General features: G+C 33.5%; 1 protein-coding gene across 4 annotated transcripts in view; it reads left to right on the top strand.

Moving 5' to 3' along the window:
* Window positions 1-1,172: 1,172 nt before the first annotated feature.
* Window positions 1,173-20,668, top strand: part of LOC126718734 (5-methyltetrahydropteroyltriglutamate--homocysteine methyltransferase-like) — a 35,435-nt gene continuing 15,939 nt past the window's right edge. The window contains exons 1-12 of one of the 4 annotated variants that reach the window (XM_050421063.1): window positions 1,173-1,335; window positions 2,271-2,624; window positions 2,729-2,816; window positions 3,515-3,642; window positions 3,716-4,107; window positions 4,196-4,359; window positions 5,068-5,148; window positions 7,174-7,340; window positions 7,439-7,544; window positions 7,651-7,901; window positions 7,990-8,191; window positions 8,652-9,021. In XM_050421063.1, the coding sequence (XP_050277020.1) occupies window positions 1,196-1,335; window positions 2,271-2,624; window positions 2,729-2,816; window positions 3,515-3,642; window positions 3,716-4,107; window positions 4,196-4,359; window positions 5,068-5,148; window positions 7,174-7,340; window positions 7,439-7,544; window positions 7,651-7,901; window positions 7,990-8,191; window positions 8,652-9,020 (2,442 nt within the window). In that variant the 5' untranslated portion in view covers window positions 1,173-1,195 and the 3' untranslated portion in view covers window position 9,021. Of the gene's footprint in view, window positions 1,336-2,270; window positions 2,625-2,728; window positions 2,817-3,514; window positions 3,643-3,715; window positions 4,108-4,195; window positions 4,360-5,067; window positions 5,149-7,173; window positions 7,341-7,438; window positions 7,545-7,650; window positions 7,902-7,989; window positions 8,192-8,651; window positions 9,265-20,668 lie in introns of those variants that run through there. The other 3 variants (XM_050421073.1, XM_050421079.1, XM_050421087.1) reach the window with 3 other exon arrangements.

The following is a 20,668-nucleotide window of genomic DNA, read 5'->3' as shown; positions in this document are numbered from 1 at the left end:
GGAGATAAACTTTCCATTTTTCATTGTCTTGTAAGTTGTAACTTAATATTCACTTCTCTCCATAAAAGAACTTAGTTCAATTGATTTATTGTTATAATAATAGAGGAAATTGACGGTCAATTATGCAATTTACCAAAAATTTCTCACACCTCTTTGGTCATCTATTTTGTGATGGGCCCAGGGGAAGTATACATCAGAGTGGGATCGAAAAATTTTCAATGAAAAAACCAGTTCCATACCATAACAACTTTCAATATAGGTTAGTAAAATGTCACTGGATAAAGCCATGACACCTTTCTTTTTATATTATTATTATTATTTTTTGGGATAAAAGGTTAGATACCTTGACACGTTCTTTGACTCCACTAACATTAAATAATTTGATTAAACTTTGCCGTACACAAACAAAAATATTAAAATACATATTTTTTTAGGAAAATTAAAATACATATTTAAAAGCTACTTTACACTAATTTGTCGGCAACTGATAATTAAAAGCAATTATTATCTTAAAACCCAATAAATTAAATCAAATCAAATCAAATTAAATTGTATCTTAAAAAAAAGAAAAAAAAAACTTAAAAAGCAAAAAAAAAGAGAAAATTTTACGTTGATAAAATTTTTAGAATATTTTTACAATAAATTATAAGTGGTTAGTTGTTATCAATTTTAATTTAAATATACCACTAAAGTTACTTTTTACTTATAAATAACAATTTATAACAACCTACTATGTATGATTAGTTATAAAACTATTGTGAACATTGCATTTTTTAAAGAAAAAAAAGTAGTTAATTCAAATTAGTTTAATTAATAAAGTTTCTAATCATTAAACAAGAGGTATAATATAAAAGGAAAATTTTGGTGACACAATTTTGTGCATGCGAGTTGTGCACAAAATTAAAGTTATGCATAGAATTGTGGCACCAGTATCACTCAATATAAAATTCAAACTCCGCGTACAAAAAAAATCAGTTGATATCCGAGTGTGGTTATAAAAAGTAATTATAATGCTATAAAAATATTTTCTATTCTATTTATAAAAAAATAAAAATAAAAAGGAACTAAAATGAGAAATAAAGTATACCTTTTATAAAAGAAAGACAAGATAAGAATAGCCCAAAAAAAAAAAAAAAAAAAAAAGATCCAAAGAGAACAACTGCAAATGGGGTTGGTGAGTTTAGTAGTAGTATAAATGAACCAACTCAACCAAGTCTCTCCACACAGAGTTGCGCCCCTCATACCTCTCAGATTTATCTCTAAGCCTTCTCGTTCTCTCCCGTTCTCCTTCTCTGCCAAACGTCCCTCAATCCTTCGTTTCTCTCTCCTCGCTAGGTAAAGCTCTGCATTCATTTTCTCCATTTCCATTCTTCCCATCTCTGCCTCTTCTTGTTGTTGTGTTCTCTTGCTGTGTATGTTTACCGTTTGGTTCTCGAGAAAATTGGAGGAAATACATGAATCAGTGATCTGGGTTTTTTGGATCTTCCCTTAAAGTTTTGGTTTTTATACTTTTTTTTAATGGTTACATGGAACCCAAATCAGTGAATTTGATCTTCAAGTGTTTAAATCTGGGGTTTTGGATTTATGTTCATTCAGATCTCTGTTTTTGAACAGTTTAGATTGGATTTTAGTATAATAAAAATCATTTCTTTTTTCATTTTTCTTTCCTTAAGATTGCTAGAAGTGGTTGATTCATGGATTGGATTTGAACCATCTGAGAGTTTGTAGTAATGGGTTTTAATTGGATTCAGTGATTTGGCCATGAAATGATTATTATTTAAGTTGCATCTTTTATTGCTATTTGCTATCATGAACTTAAAAATTAAAAATATTGATTTGGCTTTATTTACGTTATTCCTTTCTGTTTATGCTAAGCTTCATGTTTTATGTGCATTCAGTGTAATGTTTAATGTAAAAAAAAAAAGGAGATTTATCTCTTATCAATTTGCCCATTTGTTTTGTTTGTTGTTCTTGGCGGGTTTACGTTGTACTTATTTTTTTCTTCATACTACATGGGTTGATGCAGGTTTTTTCAATTTGGTATAGACTTGGTGATACATTTGTCTTTATTTATAATTAACATTGCTTTTAAATATAAACCATTGAATATGTTCTCTAAAATCAATTATGCATTTTTTTTTTTACTGTACTTATATGTTAATTCTTTGAAAGAACTATTATGGGTTTGTTTGCAAATGTGATAGTGTAACATTAGTGGATAAGCATACAAGTAAATCTAAAGTTTGCATTTTTGGAATATGGTGGAACAGAGCTATGGCATCCCACATTGTCGGTTATCCCCGTATGGGACCCAAAAGAGAGCTCAAGTTTGCCTTGGAATCCTTTTGGGACAAAAAGAGCAGTGCCGAGGATTTAAAAAAAGTGGCTGCGGATCTTAGGGCTTCCATCTGGAAGCAGATGGCTGATGCTGGAATCAAGCACATTCCTAGCAACACATTCTCATACTATGATCAAGTGTTAGACACTACAGCCATGCTTGGGGCGGTTCCCCCTAGATATGGTTGGAGCGGTGGTGAGATTGGCTTTGATGTCTACTTCTCCATGGCTAGAGGGAATGCCTCTGTACCTGCCATGGAAATGACCAAGTGGTTTGACACCAACTAGTAAGTAATATATCATTATCTATGTTTCAACTCTCAAGAATGTTGGTAAGTTTGAAGAACATATAATTGTCAATGGTGTAATGGATATATGTTTATTGGTGCAGCCATTACATTGTCCCTGAATTGGGCCCAGAGGTTAAGTTTTCTTACGCATCTCACAAGGCCGTAGAAGAATTCAAGGAGGCTAAAGCTGTGAGTTTTTAGATACTGCTGTACTTCGTATTTACATAAAAGACTAGTGTTTATAAAGTTGGAATGACTGCATTGCCATAGATGTTGTTTACAACTAAAAAGGTATTTGATGCAATCTTTAAAATCAAATTGCTGCAGTAGAATTGCTTGTTGCAAACTCTATGAGTGTGAGGTAAACTTATCACATTATATATGTGATACACAGTGGAAGAGTGATTGCCCTATCCTCCAACTGAATTATAATAATAATATCACAAATTGACATTTTAGGATATATTTGCTCTGACTTAACAAGGTTGAGGGTATATGAGGCGTGTTATATAATTATGGGAGCAATTTATAAAATTTTCAAACTTACTAACATGGGATGTTATACATATCTTTCCCAACTTGATGATCAGTCTCTTATCATATTACCTTTGTAAGTGAAGAATGTATTTTTTCTGTTTGAATCCTGCCACAGAATAGCCAATAATAAGTACTCTGACTTCATGTATCCTTAATGTTTAAATGTTAAAGGGGAGCTCAAAAGCTGATTGGATGTTTCCAACTATTTGTTAATTTTGATTTTTTTTGCGTGTGTGTTGATTGCCACTTCTCATCAACTTACTGAATTCATTCATGGTCTTTGAATCAAAGATTATGCAGCTTGAAATTGATACTGTTCTTGGTTCACCAATGTTCTTCTGTCTATGCAGCTTGGAGTTGATACCGTTCCAGTCCTTGTAGGTCCTGTCTCCTACTTGTTGCTATCGAAACCAGCAAAGGGTGTGGAGAAATCCTTTTCTCTTCTCTCCCTAATTGACAAGATTCTTCCAGTCTACAAGTATGTATTTATCATTTCAGTGACATTGGTTTGTTTTCAAATGTCCCCTATATTAATGATTTTCATTATGCAGGGAGGTTGTGGCTGAATTAAAGGCAGCTGGTGCTACTTGGATCCAGTTTGATGAGCCCACCCTTGTTTTGGATCTTGATGCTCATCAATTAGAAGCCTTTACTCATGCCTATTCTGCACTAGAGTCATCTTTAGCTGGATTAAATGTTGTGATCGAGACATACTTTGCTGATATTCCTGTTGCTGCATACAAGACTCTCACCTCATTGAAGGGTGTAGCTGGGTATGGTTTTGACCTGGTTCGTGGAACACAAACACTTGATTTGATCAAGGGTGGATTTCCTTCGGGAAAATATCTCTTTGCTGGAGTTGTTGATGGAAGGAATATATGGGCCAACGATCTTGCAGCTTCCCTCAGTACTCTGAAGGCTCTTGAGGGCATTGTTGGTAAAGGTATTCATCATTGAGTGTGTTACTTAATGATTCCAAAACATAGTTAATCTGCTGCAAGTAAATTTATGTAATCTATAATGTTCTACAGACAAGATTGTGGTCTCAACGTCCTGCTCTCTTCTTCACACTGCGGTTGATTTAGTGAATGAGACTAAGTTGGATAAAGAGATTAAGTCATGGCTTGCATTTGCGGCACAGAAAATTGTTGAAGTAAATGCATTGGCCAAGGCATTGTCTGGACACAAGGATGAGGTACTCTTTCCTGCTCATTGTCTGGACTGTCTTTTGGTTCTCCCATTTAATTATAACAAGAATTTCAAGAAGTTGTGGCTTCTTGATTTGGAAAATTTGTTTGTCTTTTTTTATAAAAGTTTTTCTTTTAAATTTATTTTCTAATCTAATTCCATTTAGATAGGTGACCATATTTGAGCATTGTATATCATCCCTTCTTTTATTGGATGAGTTATATGTATGGTTTTGCAATAATATTTTAAGCTCATCAAGAACTAAAGGAATAAGATTTTAATGAGCCAAAAGAATAAGAAAAGAAATTGGCTTCCATTTGAAAAATGAATTCCAGACTCTCACTCTATGGTGCTGCAATATAATTGCAATTGATCTCCTCCACATTCTCACCTTTTGAGGTGTACATACACACAGAGACAGCAAACACATATACATAATTATATGCATACACTCTTTTTTGTTTGTTGGGAAGTTAAATAGATACACACAAATGTTTTTTTTTTTTTTTTTTTTTGGGGGGGGGGGTGGTGGTGGGGGATTTTTATTTTCCCCTAAAATGTATTCTGTGTTTTTGGAAAGCTTCCTTGTCAATTTTTTAAATTTACTGATATGGCTTGCTTTCTCTTAAGTATATTTTGTTGATGAATTTTAGTGGATAGTCTATTACAGACAGTTGGAGTACTTTTTAACTTCTCATTTCCTTTATATCTCCAGGAGTTCTTCTCTGCTAATGCTGCAGCCCAGGCTTCGAGAAAATCCTCCCCAAAGGTTACAAATGAGGCTGTCCAAAAGGCTGTAAGTGCTTGTGTGCAATTTTATCCTTAACTAGCTGCGAACACGCCCTAATTATCTTATGGTGGTTATATTAATTTTTTTTTACAATTTAAACTAATTTAATGAAGAGTAATGTATTTTGTAATCATATTTTTATTTATTATAGGAACAATCATAAATATAATATAGGAACAATCATAAGTCATAAATACAAATTTTGTCGTACCAAAATGAATACAATACAATTTTTCTTAGAAATTCAAAAGGCAAGCTAACGAAAATATTCATTTTTTAAAAAATATACAATTTGGAAATTATTCTTTTAGTTTTATTCACCCAAAACATATTATCAAATAAACAATTATTAGCAAAATCTAAGAATTAAATTTCTATATATTCATTGTTATAAAATAATAATAATTAAAATAAAATTGTAAAAGCTAAAATTTGTCACCCATCCGATTATTTCGTTTGGTTGACCTGTGCTTTTATATAAATAAATGAAATTTTAGTTTACTTCTAATACAACTGTGGGAGGACTTTCGTTTCGGCCCCCAATTAGATATTGTCCTTTTTGGAAATGGCGTTGAGCTTTAGTTCTCAAGGATTTGTTCAATCCCACATTGGGGAGAGACGCCTTCCACTCATGCCTTATAAGCCTTTGGCTTTGGCTTAAGGATGAGTGTACCACTACTACACATATGGCAGTTTTTGAGACCACTACTACACACGAAAGTCCTCCCACAAAAAAGCACCTCTTGGGGTTTAAGGGGAAACCCCCACCTTCCCCGGGACTGGATTGTTGAGGTCGATGCCACCCGAGTGCACTACGTATAGGCATATGCCAGTTTTTGAAACTTGCTCCACGTGTAGTAGTGGTACACTCATCCTTAAGCCAAAGCCTTATAAGGCATAAGTGGGAGGCGTCTCTCCCCGTTGTGGGATTGAACAAATCCTTGAGGGCTAAGGCTCAATGTCATTTCCAAAGAGGACAATACCTGATTGGGAGCCGAGATGAAAGTCTTCCCATAACAACTATTAAGAATACTTTGTCCATCACATAGGATTAAAGAATAAACAAAAATTAGTAAAGTCTTATAGCTTAATATCTAAATTGAGCACTATAAAAAATCATGCTATGTAACAGAAGAAATATCAATTTACAATAAATGCCAAATTATCTAAATCATACTATGTAATAGAATAATATTATATTTTTATATGTGATATTTAATTCTTTATAATGCAATAGGATAACATTTAACAATCGAAGGGAACAAAAATAAAAAACAAAACTAAATCGCATTAATCCAAAGTAGAGTTTTAAAGAATACAAAAAATTATCAACCTAAAGCAGATACGCAAGAAAAATAAAAAATCCACCAAAAATTTGAGAGAGAGAGAGAGAGAGAGAGAGAGAACCTTTATATTGTGAGAAAAAACTATGCATAGAATAGAAGAGATAACGACAAATTTATAGTAAGGGAGTGAATAAGAAAAGACAAAAATAAAGGAAGATGAAGAGAAAGAGGAAGAATGATATTAATTTAGATGGTAGTGGGGGATAAAAAGGTAAGGAAGGAAGAAAGGTTAGAGAAGTAGTGGGAAGATGAAAAGGTAAGGGAGGGAGAAAGGTTGAAGAAGTGTAAATATTAAAAAAATGTTAAAAACAATTATAGGAAAATTGAAAAAAAAAGAAAAGAAAGGGTAATGACGTGGATGCTGATGTGGCTTAATTAGAGCGTAGCAATAATAAATGTTACGCTTCAGTTTTTAAAAATATATAGATATAGGGGATTTACTAATGTGTGCCCTTAGGGCATATATTAGTAATCTATTTTAGGAATTTTTTTTATGGAAAAACGAAAAAGTAATTTACTGTTTTGACAGTTTTTTCAATTTCTCATAAAAACTTTCCCAAAATGGATGATTAATATGTGCCCTAAGGGCACACATTAACCGGACCCTAGATATGGATATAGATGTCTAGAATTTCAGGCAGTGTCAGCATATTCTTAGCTCTGACTGCTCTTCTCTCTTGATTAGGCTGCTGCTTTGAAGAGTTCTGAACACCGCCGGGCAACAAATGTGAGTGCCAGGCTGGACGCTCAGCAGAAGAAGCTGAATCTTCCAAGTCTTCCTACAACAACAATTGGATCTTTCCCACAGACATTGGAACTTAGAAGAGTCCGCCGTGAGTACAAGGCTAAGAAGTGAGCATTCTGCCTGTATAAAATGTGTTGTCTCTCCCCTTCTGATTTTAATTTTATTAGGTTTCTTATCTAAATCAGTCTTCCTGCTATTTTTTTAGGGTCTCCGAGGAAGAATATGTGAAGGCTATCAAGGAGGAAATTAACAAAGTGGTCAAGCTGCAGGAAGAGCTTGACATTGATGTTTTGGTACATGGAGAACCAGAGGTGAGTTAGCATTTAAATTGAACACCTTGGTGGTTTTACTAGACCGCTTGTTTTTTTTTTCTTTTCAAAATCTTATTTTTGTTGTCAATATATCTTGCAAATTCAGAGGAACGACATGGTTGAGTATTTTGGAGAGCAGTTGTCTGGATTTGCCTTCACTGTTAATGGGTGGGTCCAATCTTATGGGTCCCGTTGTGTGAAGCCACCAATTATCTATGGTGATGTGAGCCGCCCCAAGCCCATGACTGTCTTTTGGTCTTCAATAGCTCAAAGTTTTACAAAACGGCCCATGAAGGGAATGCTGACTGGCCCTGTTACCATTCTGAACTGGTCATTTGTGAGAAATGATCAGCCCAGGTAAACGAATTTGAAACAACCTTGCCTTCTTATTTTGTGCATCTGTTGTGTTTCATGGGGTTAATGCTACATATCACCCTGTCTCTAGATTTGAGACCTGCTATCAGATTGCTTTGGCCATCAAGGATGAAGTTGAGGATCTTGAGAAAGCTGGAATTACTGTCATCCAGATTGATGAGGCTGCTCTGAGGGAAGGTTTGCCTCTTAGGAAGTCTGATCAGGCTTTCTATCTAAACTGGGCAGTTCACTCCTTCAGGATCACCAACTGTGGTGTTCATGACACAACACAGGTTCATCTCACTTTTCTAACTTTCTTTTATCTTAAACTAGTCTTAGATACATGATAAGTGAGAAATATTTGTCATGGTGGGCAAATTTGGTATGCTGAGTTAAAATGGAGCAGAATAAAAATAAGTACTAGTATAAAATCTGTATTACTAGGAATAAAATTAGTAATCTAATTGTCTGGTAGAGCTTAAAATTAGTAGTACTCGAATGCTATTCAAAATTATATATAAATTTATCATTTTTAATGATATTTGTTTAATTTAATAAATACTACATAATTTAAATGTGAGATTATAAAATATTTTTATAATTAAATATAATACAAAAACAACAACCAATTAAAAGGTAATAGTATTTCTTATTAATGTTAAAATGTAGAATTCAAACACTAAAAAAGTTGAATTTTTACTGCATATTAAGAAAAGACTGTGTGGAACTGTAACATTCTTTTGTCTTGGACAGATCCATACCCACATGTGCTACTCACATTTCAATGACATTATTCACTCGATCATAGACATGGATGCTGATGTTATCACCATCGAGAACTCCAGATCAGATGAGAAGCTTCTCTCAGTCTTCCGTGATGGAGTGAAATACGGTGCTGGCATTGGTCCTGGTGTGTATGACATCCACTCACCTAGGATCCCATCCACTGAAGAAATAGCCGACCGAATCAACAAGATGCTTGCAGTCCTGGAGAGCAACATTCTCTGGGTCAACCCTGATTGTGGTCTCAAGACACGTAAATATTCCGAAGTTAAGCCTGCTCTTAGCAACATGGTTGCTGCCGCCAAACTCCTCCGCACTCAGCTTGCAAGTGCTAAGTGAAGTCCAGAATTTGCATAAAAACGCAAGCTAATCTTGCATTTGAGAAGCAGACTACTCTACGGAAGTCCAAATAATGTGGCTTTTTGTTTAAGATGATGTTTTCTTTTGCTTATATCTAATTTTTCTTACTTTTCTTGGAGGTGATGAATATTTACTAATATATGATTTGTAATGTTTTTTTTTTTTTTTTGATGAATAATCATAATGAATTTCTTATATGATTATAAGCTGGTCTCTATGCGCCTTTGCTTGTGTGATTGTATTCTGGGTGTTTTTTTTTAAGTGGATTCATGATATATATATATATATATATATATATATATATATTTATATATTATGAAATCCAGTAACTTCTAAAATGGAGGCCCTCTCTGACTGAAGCCTATATCTACTGTGTTGATCGTATCTAATTTTATTGCCATTTGACTCTCTCTACCTATGTTTTGGATTGCAAGAAATGCATAACTTCAAAAAAGCATTGGGTAATGGATATCCGCCGATTCAAATATTTCGGGTAATACCCGGTTCTTCATGGGTAGAGCTTTACTGGGTAGGGTATGGGTATTACCCGAATTGTATAGGTAGGGTATGGATATTATCCAAACTCGACCCATATTTAAAAAAAAAAAAAAAAAAAAGCCTAAACCTCTCTCACCGTCACTCACACTCTCTGCCTCTCTACCTCTCCTTATCACCTCTCCTCACTGCTTCGTGTCGTGGGAAGGTTCTGTCTCTCACATATACACACATATACACACATTTATTTGTTTTGGCATTGATTTTGCACTTGATTCTTGTTCCTCGTTCATCGTCTCTGCTCTTTCTACCACTTTCTTTCCTCAGGTAAATGACATTCTTTTTCCCTCTTTTGCTAGTTTGGTTTTTTGTTCTTTGCTTGTTGTTTACTTGTCTTGTCTTGTTGAATATATCGTTTGGGTGTGTGTTAGATTTTGGTTTTAGAGTTTGAATTAAGTTGGGCATGTGTCGAATTTGGTTTTTGATTGAATTTTATCAACTGGGAATGTGTTAGATTTGGTTTTTGATTGCATTAAGGTGTTTGGTTCTATATGGGGATATGTCTATTTATTGAGAGGAGTAAATCTGTCTAAGTTTTTTTCACAAACAGAGCATGTAAGACTTGGTAATTCTTCAAGCATTATCAATTTCTTGTTTAATGGTTGAACATTTCTTTAAAAACTAATAGTTTGTACTCTGTACACATTTGAAATGCAGTGCAATTCTGATGTTGAGTGTTGACAAATTTATTTAACAATTGTGAATAGGATTCTGATATTGACAAATTTTTGTAAAATCTATACTGGGCATTTCACAAGGCAGCACTAACTTAATTTGCTTAATCTCATTCGGAACATAATTGAATATTTATATGTAGAAGGTTTCGATCCATTCTGTGAATATAATGTTGATTTGTCTTCATTAAGTGGAGAATATTTTATTTTGGAGCTCGATATGATTTAACAATTTAATGAAACAATTTTTTGTACTCAATCTTATTGACCTCATCTTATTTGTCTTGCTTTCTCTCTTTCTCTCTCTCTTTGCCGTTGCCTACATGTCTACCACATCCTTTGCCTCAACCCCAACCCCAAGGCCTCCAACTAGCACAACATCAGAATCACAATCGTTGTTTGGAGAGGAAGTTGAGTCTGTTCCCGTTGAGAATCCACAACAACAAGGCACTAAAAGAAGAACAATTTCAGACGTATGGAATCATTTTAAGAAAAAGAATATTGATGGGAAAGTTAAGGCCCAATGTAGCTACTGTGGAAGACTTATAGCTGGAGCCAGTACATCAGGGATGACTCATTTAAAACTGCACATAGCAAAAAGTTGTTCAAGTGCTTCGAGGGAAGCAAGTCCTTTGAGGGAAGGAACAGATATTAGGAAGCAAGTTCTTGTCAAACAACACAATAGGACAAGAAGTAAAGGGATCTCAAGCCCTAGTGTTTTTAATGAAGAGGATCAGAAGGCTTCGAGAAGGGACCTTGCTCGAATGGTCATTTTGCATGAGTATCCTCTTGCAATTGTTGAACATGTTGGGTTTCGGGATTTTGTTGGTGGTCTTCGGCCAAATTTTGAGATAGTAGGAAGAAACACATTGAAGCGAGATATCAAAAAAATTTATAATGAAAAGAAGCAGAAGACTATGGTAGAAATTGACAAGAATGCAAGTAAAGTTGCAATCAGAACCGACTTGTGGACTGCAAACAACAGTAACAGGTCATTCATGGTAATCACAGCGCACTACATAAGTGACTCTTAGACTTTGGAAAGCCGAGTTATAAGGTATTTTTTAAGTTTGTTGGTTGTCTTCAATGGTAATCCAAGTAGTGGGCTTTTAAGTTTGAACCTAAGCATTATACTATGTGTGTGATGGTCACTAGACCCCCTCGCCCAACCTGCATAAATCTAAAGAAATTGATTTTAATTGGATTGGTACTTATCTTTGTAGTGATTTTCTATTACGTGTGTTGCCAATCATGTATGTCCATGGAACTTAGATAAAAACCATTGGATTAAGCTAACTAGTATAGAAGAATGGGATTTGGATTCGAGGCATTTTAAATCAATCGTTTTCATTGCTATGCTTTCAATAAAATTGTATGATCTCAAATTATGATTTGACCACCTCAAGATCCTCTTTAATCTTCTTCTATATATGCAACCATGACCAATTTAAGAAGTGGATAATAGTGGTGCTATCAAATTTAGTCTTGTTACTTTATCGTAAAAATAAGTTTGATTATTTTTAAGTATGGTTCCAGTTTCCTTTTAGTTTGCTGATTGATCTATTTAGGTGTTGCAGCTTTTAGCTACTGGTGTTTTGTTGTTTGTATAGTTTGCTTATATCTTACATGTTTGATTAAAGGAAATGTATCTCTACTTTTAGTTTGCAGCTTTCTGCTTTCTTTAGTTAACCATATTTATGTTTATTTTTTTTAGGTTTATTTGTATGCCATCTCCACATGATAAGTATTCTCTTTCTAAAATCCTTTTGGAGTGTCTTTTTGATTGGAACATTGATTTGAAGTTATCTGCCATAACTGTAGATAATGCTAGCAACAATGATGGCATGATAAAACTTATTTTGGATAAGCTTTAAACTAGTTCACTTATTTTAGGTGGAAAATTGTTGCATGTGCTTTGTGCAGCATATATTCTGAATTTGGTTGTTCAAGAGGGTTTGAATGTAATTGGTGATGGTATTGAGAAGGTTCGAAGTAGTGTATATTTTTGGACACAATCGCCAAAAAGAACATAAATTTTTGAAAAAATATCTCGCCAATCACATATTGCAAGTACTAAGGAACTGGTACTTGATTGTAGGACTCATTGGAACTCTACATATTTGATGCTTTCAATTGCCTTGATTTATAAAGATGTCTTTCCCCGTTTACTGTTTTGTGAGCCTCAGTACCAGTCTGCTCCAACTAATAGGGATTGGGAGGTAGCACAATTTGTTTGTGAGAAGTTGGGTTACTTTCATAAAGTTACTGAGTTGCTTTTTGGTACTGCCTACCTTATGACTAATCATTATTTTCCTTCGGTCTTTTGGTTGAAGATGGAATTAAATCAGTGGCTTTCAAGTGAAGATGAGTTGGTTAAGAAAATGGCAACAAAGATGTTAGCTAAGTTTGATAAATATTGGAGTGATGTTCATGACATTATGAGTTTGGCTATTGTTTTAGATCCAAGATATAAATTGATGTTATTGACATTTTATTTTAATAAAATGTATGGTAGTAAGGCTAACGAAGAAATTGACAAGGTTAAGAACCTTCTTTTTGAGTTATTTGTGGAGTATGTCATAGAAAACATTGATAGAGGAGTAATTTATTCTCAAGCTTTATCTTCTACATCTACATCAAGTGCTGCACATGAACATGATGATACAATGAGGGACTATGATTTGTTTGTTAGTAATGCGACTACTAACATAGGCCAAAGGGGTAGGGGTATTATATTGGAGTTTGAACTTTATACTAGTGAGAAAGTGGCACCCAGAACTGAACAATTTGATGTTTTGGGTTGGTGGAAGCATAATGGTAGTAAGTATCCTACCTTGCAACGCATTGCAAGGGATATTATTATTGATACATGGACCTTCATGTTAAGGGATTTTGTGAAATTTATTTTAGTAGTTGGCATTTGCTTGACAAACAACTGAAGAGGCAGAGGAAAATATTGCTCAATGACTTGATTGTGTAATTTTTGTTGCTGTTTGCTCAGAGGAAAATATTGCTCAGTTGGCATTTGTTTTTATTGATTAGTTTTTTCTTTTTTAAGATAAAGCTATTGGTTAGTTTTTAAGTTAAAATGTTTTGGATTAAAAAAAAAAAAAAATTAAATGGGTTTCGGGTAGGTATGGATATTCATGGATAATAAATTCAGGTAAGATTCGGGCATGGGTACTAATGGGTATTGATATTTGGGTACCCATGGGCAAATTTTTCGGGTAGGATATGGGTATACCCGATCCATACCCTACCCATGGCCATCCCTACATATTGAGGAATGTTATTTTTTCTCAAAAAAAGAAAAAAGAAAAAAAAGATGAGGATCGTTAATTACACACACTTTTTAGATGAATATCATGTGTGAAAGTAAGTGTGCGTTTGGATAAAAATGAAAAATTAAAATTATTTCACTATATAGCTTATTTTTGTTACTATTCATAGGCCTCACTACAATTTTTGGGATTATTTATGGGCCATACTGTATTATTTCAACTAACTTTTACCTTTATTTACAGTACTTTCAGCAATAATTTTTTAATTTCAGCAAAATAAACAGTATCTAAACACACCCTAAGTGTGCAACAACTTTTACCCCTTCTTAGATGAATATTTAGATTTGAAAAAGGGAGTGGTCATTAGTCCAAGAATTAGATCCCAACTTCCAATAACCAACTCTATATCTATGGTCCTCAAGTCATGAATACCTATGATTTTGTCTCGAACCAACCACATTTTCAAGACAGACAAGTACTAAATTTATTGCTAGAATTGCGGTGTGGGAGTGTCTCACATCCAAATATTTAAGGTGAGAGGCCTCAGAGCTTCTGGGAAAGCCTGATTTGGGGGCCCAATTCACGGTAAAAAAGTATGCATGTGAAGTGTGAAGTTGGTTTGAGTTTCCTTGCAAGTAGGACTGTAAATGAGCCGAGTTTTGTCGAGTGTGACAGTGCCTTTTTCTTTAGCACACAGGCCCAAGGATCTTGGGCCAAATAGTTATAGTTTGGTGGACTGGGCTTTGGTTCACCGCAGCTAAAGGGTTGTTTAAGAACCAAGTGGTGCACATGGCACGTTTCCTACAATACACATAAACTAGCAAACGAGAATACTTGTATTGAACAACAATGAAAACAGCAAAAATGAATGCAAAGTAATCAGGAAATACACAAAGCAATTGTTAAGGATCCTCAAATTAATAAGAAATACTTCATTAGTTTTTTTTCTTTATTATGGTTACAATGTGCTCACTAAGACGTGATATAATGTTCAAATAAGGTCAAAAATTACAGACTTAGATAGCTTTATGTAGTCTTTTTACCAAATGTGGGTCAGCTTTATAGGAAAAAATAAAAATGAATAAAGAGACCAAAGTACCCTTTCTTACGTCTCTTATCAACTCAAGCCTTAGTCAAGCGTCTCACGCAGGAAAATTTGAAAACTAATGCGTCTCTCATAGGATAACAACACCAAACATCTTACCAAAAAAAAAAAAAAAAAAAACCATGAAATTACAGTCCTCTCACATTAAACAACCAACATAAAAGAAAAAATAAAAAAGAAAAAAGAAAAAAGAAAAAAGAAAAAAAGAAAAACTAAAATCACAATCCTCAGGAAACAACCAACATCAGTAGATCCAAAAAAAAAAAAAAAAAACCATCTCACAAGAAAAATAAAGATTAATAGCTATGTCATCAATAAATTTTTTAAATTACAAGTTTTTATGGTTTAAAATTATGCATAATATATGCACTTTATTTCCTCAAAAAAAAAAAAAAATGCATAACATTTAAGCTTATAGATCATATAGTAAATAATATCTGATTGACACAAAAATTGGCATGTGTATTAAGAGCATGTAGAGTAGAACATGCAATTCAACGGTTAGATTTTCAAAATATGTAGCAATATTTATTTTACTGAGTAAAGTTATAGCCTTAAGGTACAATAAGTTTTTTAGCTAAACTTTGTCCTTTATTGTATCTCCAAACTTTTTAAATTAGTGCTATTTTTCTTTTAAAAAAAAAATATTGTGCTATTTACACAATATTTTCATAACAATTTCATAATAAAGTTTACATAGTAAGTTGTTATTGATTTTCATCTGGACCTACTAGTGACATTAATATTCTTTTATCTACCATTAACGAAAAAGAAAAACTAATGAAAACTAATGAGAAAAAGATAGGAAGATCAATTAAGAAATTAAAAGATGAAAAAAGAAGACGAAAACCGATCTTAGAGGAAACTCAAATCTTAAATTTTCTTTTTCAACTCTTTACACTTTATTTATGTAAGGTTGAATTTATTCAACCATCTAATTGGCTCTATTCCGTGCCAAATTTGCTTGTAATTCAGCATTTAGTAACCCTGTATTTAGGTGGGTTTGTTGTAAGGGTAGTGAGTGAGATAGAGTGAAGACTGCTCAAGAGTGTGCAAGAAAACAGAGTGTCGCGGCTGGGACTCGCGGGTAGTGTCGCGGCTGGGACTCGCGGGTAGTGTCCCGGCTGGGACTCGCGGGTGGACTCGCGGCTGCAAGCCGCCAGAAGCTGCACACGTGCCAAGCATGCTGGAAGATGAACAGTCATGCTAGCTGGAGCACTACAGGACAAAACAGGACAACTGGCCATACGGTTAACTCGCGACTGGATCTCGCGACTTGGTCAAGCCGCGAGGTCAAGCCGCGAGCCACCCCTGTTTTGGAAAAACCTGACGTTTCACATTCCTCTTCACTCCAGTATAAATACCCCTTTAACCCACGATTGAAAGAGAGCTTCCAGAGAGAATTTTGAGAGAGAAACCCTAAAGAAAAACCAGATTGTTTCACCCACAATCTATACCTTAGAGTCTCATCAAATTCCCTCACTCTCTTCCTCTCCATTGTCAAATCCTTGAGAGGTATTATACCAAACCTAGTTCTCACCATCATCATCTCTGTGAGACAGTCGTTTGGAGTTCTGGGAAGCAGTTAGGAAGGAGCCAATCTTCATTGGTTGATGCTACGGTGTAGTAGCGGAATCCGGGAAGCTAGAAAAGAAAAAGGTTCGGCGCAACCTCGTTGGAGCAAGAAGCTTGGAGGGCTTAGGTGCACTGGGTAGATTAGGCTTGGAGGGTTTATTGCTGTCCTTGTATCCCAACTGTATTTTCTAGTGGATTGATTACCGCTTGGAGGGCGGCGGAGAGGTTTTTCGCCGAGGTCTTCGGTTTCCTCTTCGATAACACATCGGGTGTTATCTTTGTGTTTGCATCTTCCTTCCTCTCTATCTCTGCCTTTACATTATCTGCTGTGGTTTATTTTGTTATGGCTTAGATAGTTGTTTAACCAATTTCATATTATAGCATATGTTAAGTTTCCGCACACTTGTTGTTTGACATATTGCTTGTGTTGGTTAAGTTGGTTTTTGGGGGTCTAAACGTTCAAAAGTGTTTTTGTACACGTTTTTGAACTTTCAATTTATTCTATTATAAGAGGCTATAGGTGTGTAACCAAGTCGTTGATATGCCAAAACCGATCCAATTCAACCTAACCTATTGGTTTGGGTCAATTTTTAGAAGTTGGTGGGTCAACAAATTCGCCTAACCTGACCCACCTATATTTAATATATATTTTAAAAATATATTATATAATTTTATTATTTATTCTTTTGTGTATCAACCGAGTTAGGATAGAGCTATATAATATCGTACTAACTTTGAAGTACTAATAAAATAGTTTGTGTTAGTTTGGTAATAGGCTTAGGTTTATTAGGTTATAAGTTTGCTCCTATTTGTATCGGTGTTGTTTGTATTGGTATTGTTTGAATGCTCAATTAAGTATATATATTTTTTAAATTCCAACTTGATCTAGGTGGGCAAGGTTGGGTTAGATCTTTTTTCAACCTGACTATGGTGGGTAGAATTAAAAATACTCCTCAACCCGATGAAAAATATTAATTTTGATTGAATTGTTTATGCTATGGATACACCAAAAAAGAAAGTTAAAAAAATAACAAATACATTAAGTTGTCAAAGTTGATACTTTAAAGACCAATAACATGATACTTTAGGGACTAAAGCACTATTAGATAAATATTAGGGACTAACAATGTAATATTAGCATGGATTAGAGTTTAGGTTTGAATCCCTTATAAATGGGCAATTTAAGCATGATTTAAATTTCTTCAAGAATATTTAATTTAAATTAGTATTTATTGAATCCCTTATAAAATTTTAAGTAAATTCATTATAAAATAAAAGGTAGGAAGAAGCGTTTTAGTACAATAACATAATATTGAAAATGATAATGTGAATATTCACTAGCATAATATTGTCAAAATGGAAATGTAAAACCAAAAAAAGAAAAAAAAAGAGAAGCGTCAAGATTAACAAAGGCGTTATATTGTCAAAATTAATATTGTCCAATGACATAATATTGTCAAAATTAACAAACACAATATTGTCATAAATTTTTTCTTTTACAAGCTCAAGAGTTTATGCCCAAGAGCATCTCCAGCAGTTTATCTAAATTTTTGTACTGTTTGGACAATAAATAGTGACATTTAGCTTTTACCTACCTATTTTTTCAAATACATTTTCCAACAGATTCTCTATCATTTTCTTTATCTCATTTAAATACTATTTCTTCATTCATTCTTTATTCTTTTTTTAATCATCATTTATTCTTCCTATGTTCATTCCCAACAACTATATTTTTCAATGAGAAGTGTTATATCTACAACATTTTTCGCAATACTTTCACAAGAATCACGATAAAATCTTATGTGGAAAGTTGTTACTAGTTCTAATTTGAACCCACCACTGAAATTATTTTTTTGCTCACCAATATTAGCGAATAACAATCTGTTACTTAAAATTTATTGTGAAAATATTGTGGTAGCATTTCTTATTCTTTATATTATTTTTCCTTTCTTAATTTCATCCATACGTTTCTTTTTTTTTTCCTCTTGTTTTTTCTCCACCACACACGAATCCCACTCCTATCTTTATCCTCCCTTCTTTTTCTTTTTTTTACTTGATTCTAGATCACTTTCTTTAGCTCTCTCTCTCTCTCTCTCTCTCTCTCTCTCTCTCTCTCTCTCTCTCTCTCTCTCTCTCGTTTTTCTTTTTCTACTTGATTCTAGAACATCCCTAACTCTCTATGTGATAAGAAACAGAGAAAGAACAAGCGAGAGATATCTTGCTTGCTCCACCATTGATTGAAGGACACAGGCAGGTGCAGAATCAGTGTTCATTTTGCCAAGCTGCGCCTTCCGCTCCGCTGTTGCTCGTCTTCCTCCCCAACGTAGCCCAAATGGGTCAGATGGCTTTTGTCTTTTTTTTTTTTTTTTTTTTTTTTTGCTTTTATTGTTATGATTTGATTAATTTTAATATTGTGTTTTTGAGTTTGTATTTTGATTATGCTTGAATTTAGAGATTTTTGAGAGAAAGGATTGTTGTTTTTGTAGTTGTTGTGAGAGGAGAGAGAAAGAATTATTTTTTTATTGAGTTGTATAATTTTTTTAAGTAGAAAAATTCATTTTGAGTTACTACAGTGTTTTTTATATCTAGAGAAGCATTGTAACAACTTCAAAAAAAATTTGGAAAAGTTTTGCATTTGGAGAATCTGTTGGAGCTGATTTTTGGGGTTTGTTCTCCAAAAAATAGATTTAGCCAATCTATTGGAGATGCTCTAACATTTCAAAGAAAATATTGGATTTAATCCAATTTCACTTGAAGTACATTTTTTTTTTCTTTTTTCCGCACCATTTGAGTAAGTACAATTATCTTTCTCCAGACATGTTGAGATGTTATGGCCAACATGCTTGCAAAGGCCACAAGACTTCTTTTTCTTTTCCAATTCTCTTCCACCTTTCATTCGTTTTTTCTTTGGGTGACCTTTTGTCTTTGAGAGTGGAGGACAATTAATGAGAGCAGCAACCTTATTTAGCTGTAATATGCCATATACAAAAGACATGCTTTGTAGTCGGCAATTCTTTTGATATTGCCTCTGTAATTCATGGATCTTGGTCGGTCAAAATTTCCTTGGGTTGATTCTTTTTTAAGTATGCAAAAGTTTGCTAATCAAATACAAATTTACTAAAGCATGAAATATTTCAAAAGATATACGTTATTATTCTACTAATCAATCAAATAAATTTAAAAAATAATTGTACAAATTTGTAAGACAAGGAATGTACCTTCATTAACCATCGAAAGACACTTGTTGTTTCATTTCGAAGAAGTGTACAACCAAAAAGAATTGTCTTTCCATGATTATTGACACCAACAAAAATACCAAAAGACATATCATAAGCATTCACCTTATAAGTAGTATAAAAAAAAATCACATCTCCATATTTTTGGTATCAATCAAAACAATGAGTAAGTGATCAAAAAATATGCTCCAATCTATTTTCTTCGTCGGTTGTAAATGCATATTGGAATCTAGAATTCTCTTCTTTAGCAACTTTGCAAAATTGTAGAAGATTCATGGCATCATTCTTACGAATATTCTTTTGAAAAAATGGAAGTTGTCCATCTTTCAAATGCCTCTTAAGTTCCATAACACGCATTACCTCTCTAATTGAAAGTCTAGCTTCTTTCAATAAGAAAATGTGTTTTTTATCATCTATAGTGATAACTCGATTGGTTGGAAGAAATCTCACTTTTAAAGGGGGAGAACAAATCATGATTGTAGTCTACAACAAACTTAGTGACATGCCATTCTCGAGGAAAAATATCAAATGACCTTCGCAAAATGATACTTAAATGAGTTTTACATCCACATTTTAAAGACTTCCTATTTTGTTGCTCCTTAGATGGATCCACTATTTTTAGTGGTTGTTTACCTTGTCGATGACAAAAGAAATCACATCTTACTGTTTCTCCTTCTTTTTTTTTTTCTTTTTTTTTTCTCAGTACGACCTTTTCGAATTGTAAAACCATATCGATTTGCATAATTTTTATAGAAAATGAAATTTTTTTCTTTACTAGGAAAACATTGTCCAACAAAAGGCTCAAACTCATTTTCTATTGAATTTATATCTTCATGTTCTTTAATAACTACCATTTTATCTATTGGACATTCATTCCAATCAATTATTTCATCTCCATAAGTATTATTATTTTTTTCCATCATTTGGAAGTTCATTTAATTCAACACAATTCTTTGAAACACTTCCATGAATCTCACTTGCAATCAAATCATCATCAACTTGTGCTATATTAAAACAAAAATAAAAAAAAACAATCAACATCATATTATATGATATATGAATTATATATTACAAATAAAATGAAAATAATAATACCTTCTTGAGACAATTCATTTAAGTCAAAACAATCCATTGGAACAAGTTGATAAGTGTCACTTGAATCTACATTGTCATCCATTGGTGCTATATTAAAACAAAAGTT

Source organism: Quercus robur, chromosome 1, assembly GCF_932294415.1.
Source record: "Quercus robur chromosome 1, dhQueRobu3.1, whole genome shotgun sequence".
Lineage (NCBI taxonomy): Eukaryota > Viridiplantae > Streptophyta > Magnoliopsida > Fagales > Fagaceae > Quercus > Quercus robur.
This window is presented reverse-complemented; position numbering and strand designations above follow the sequence as displayed.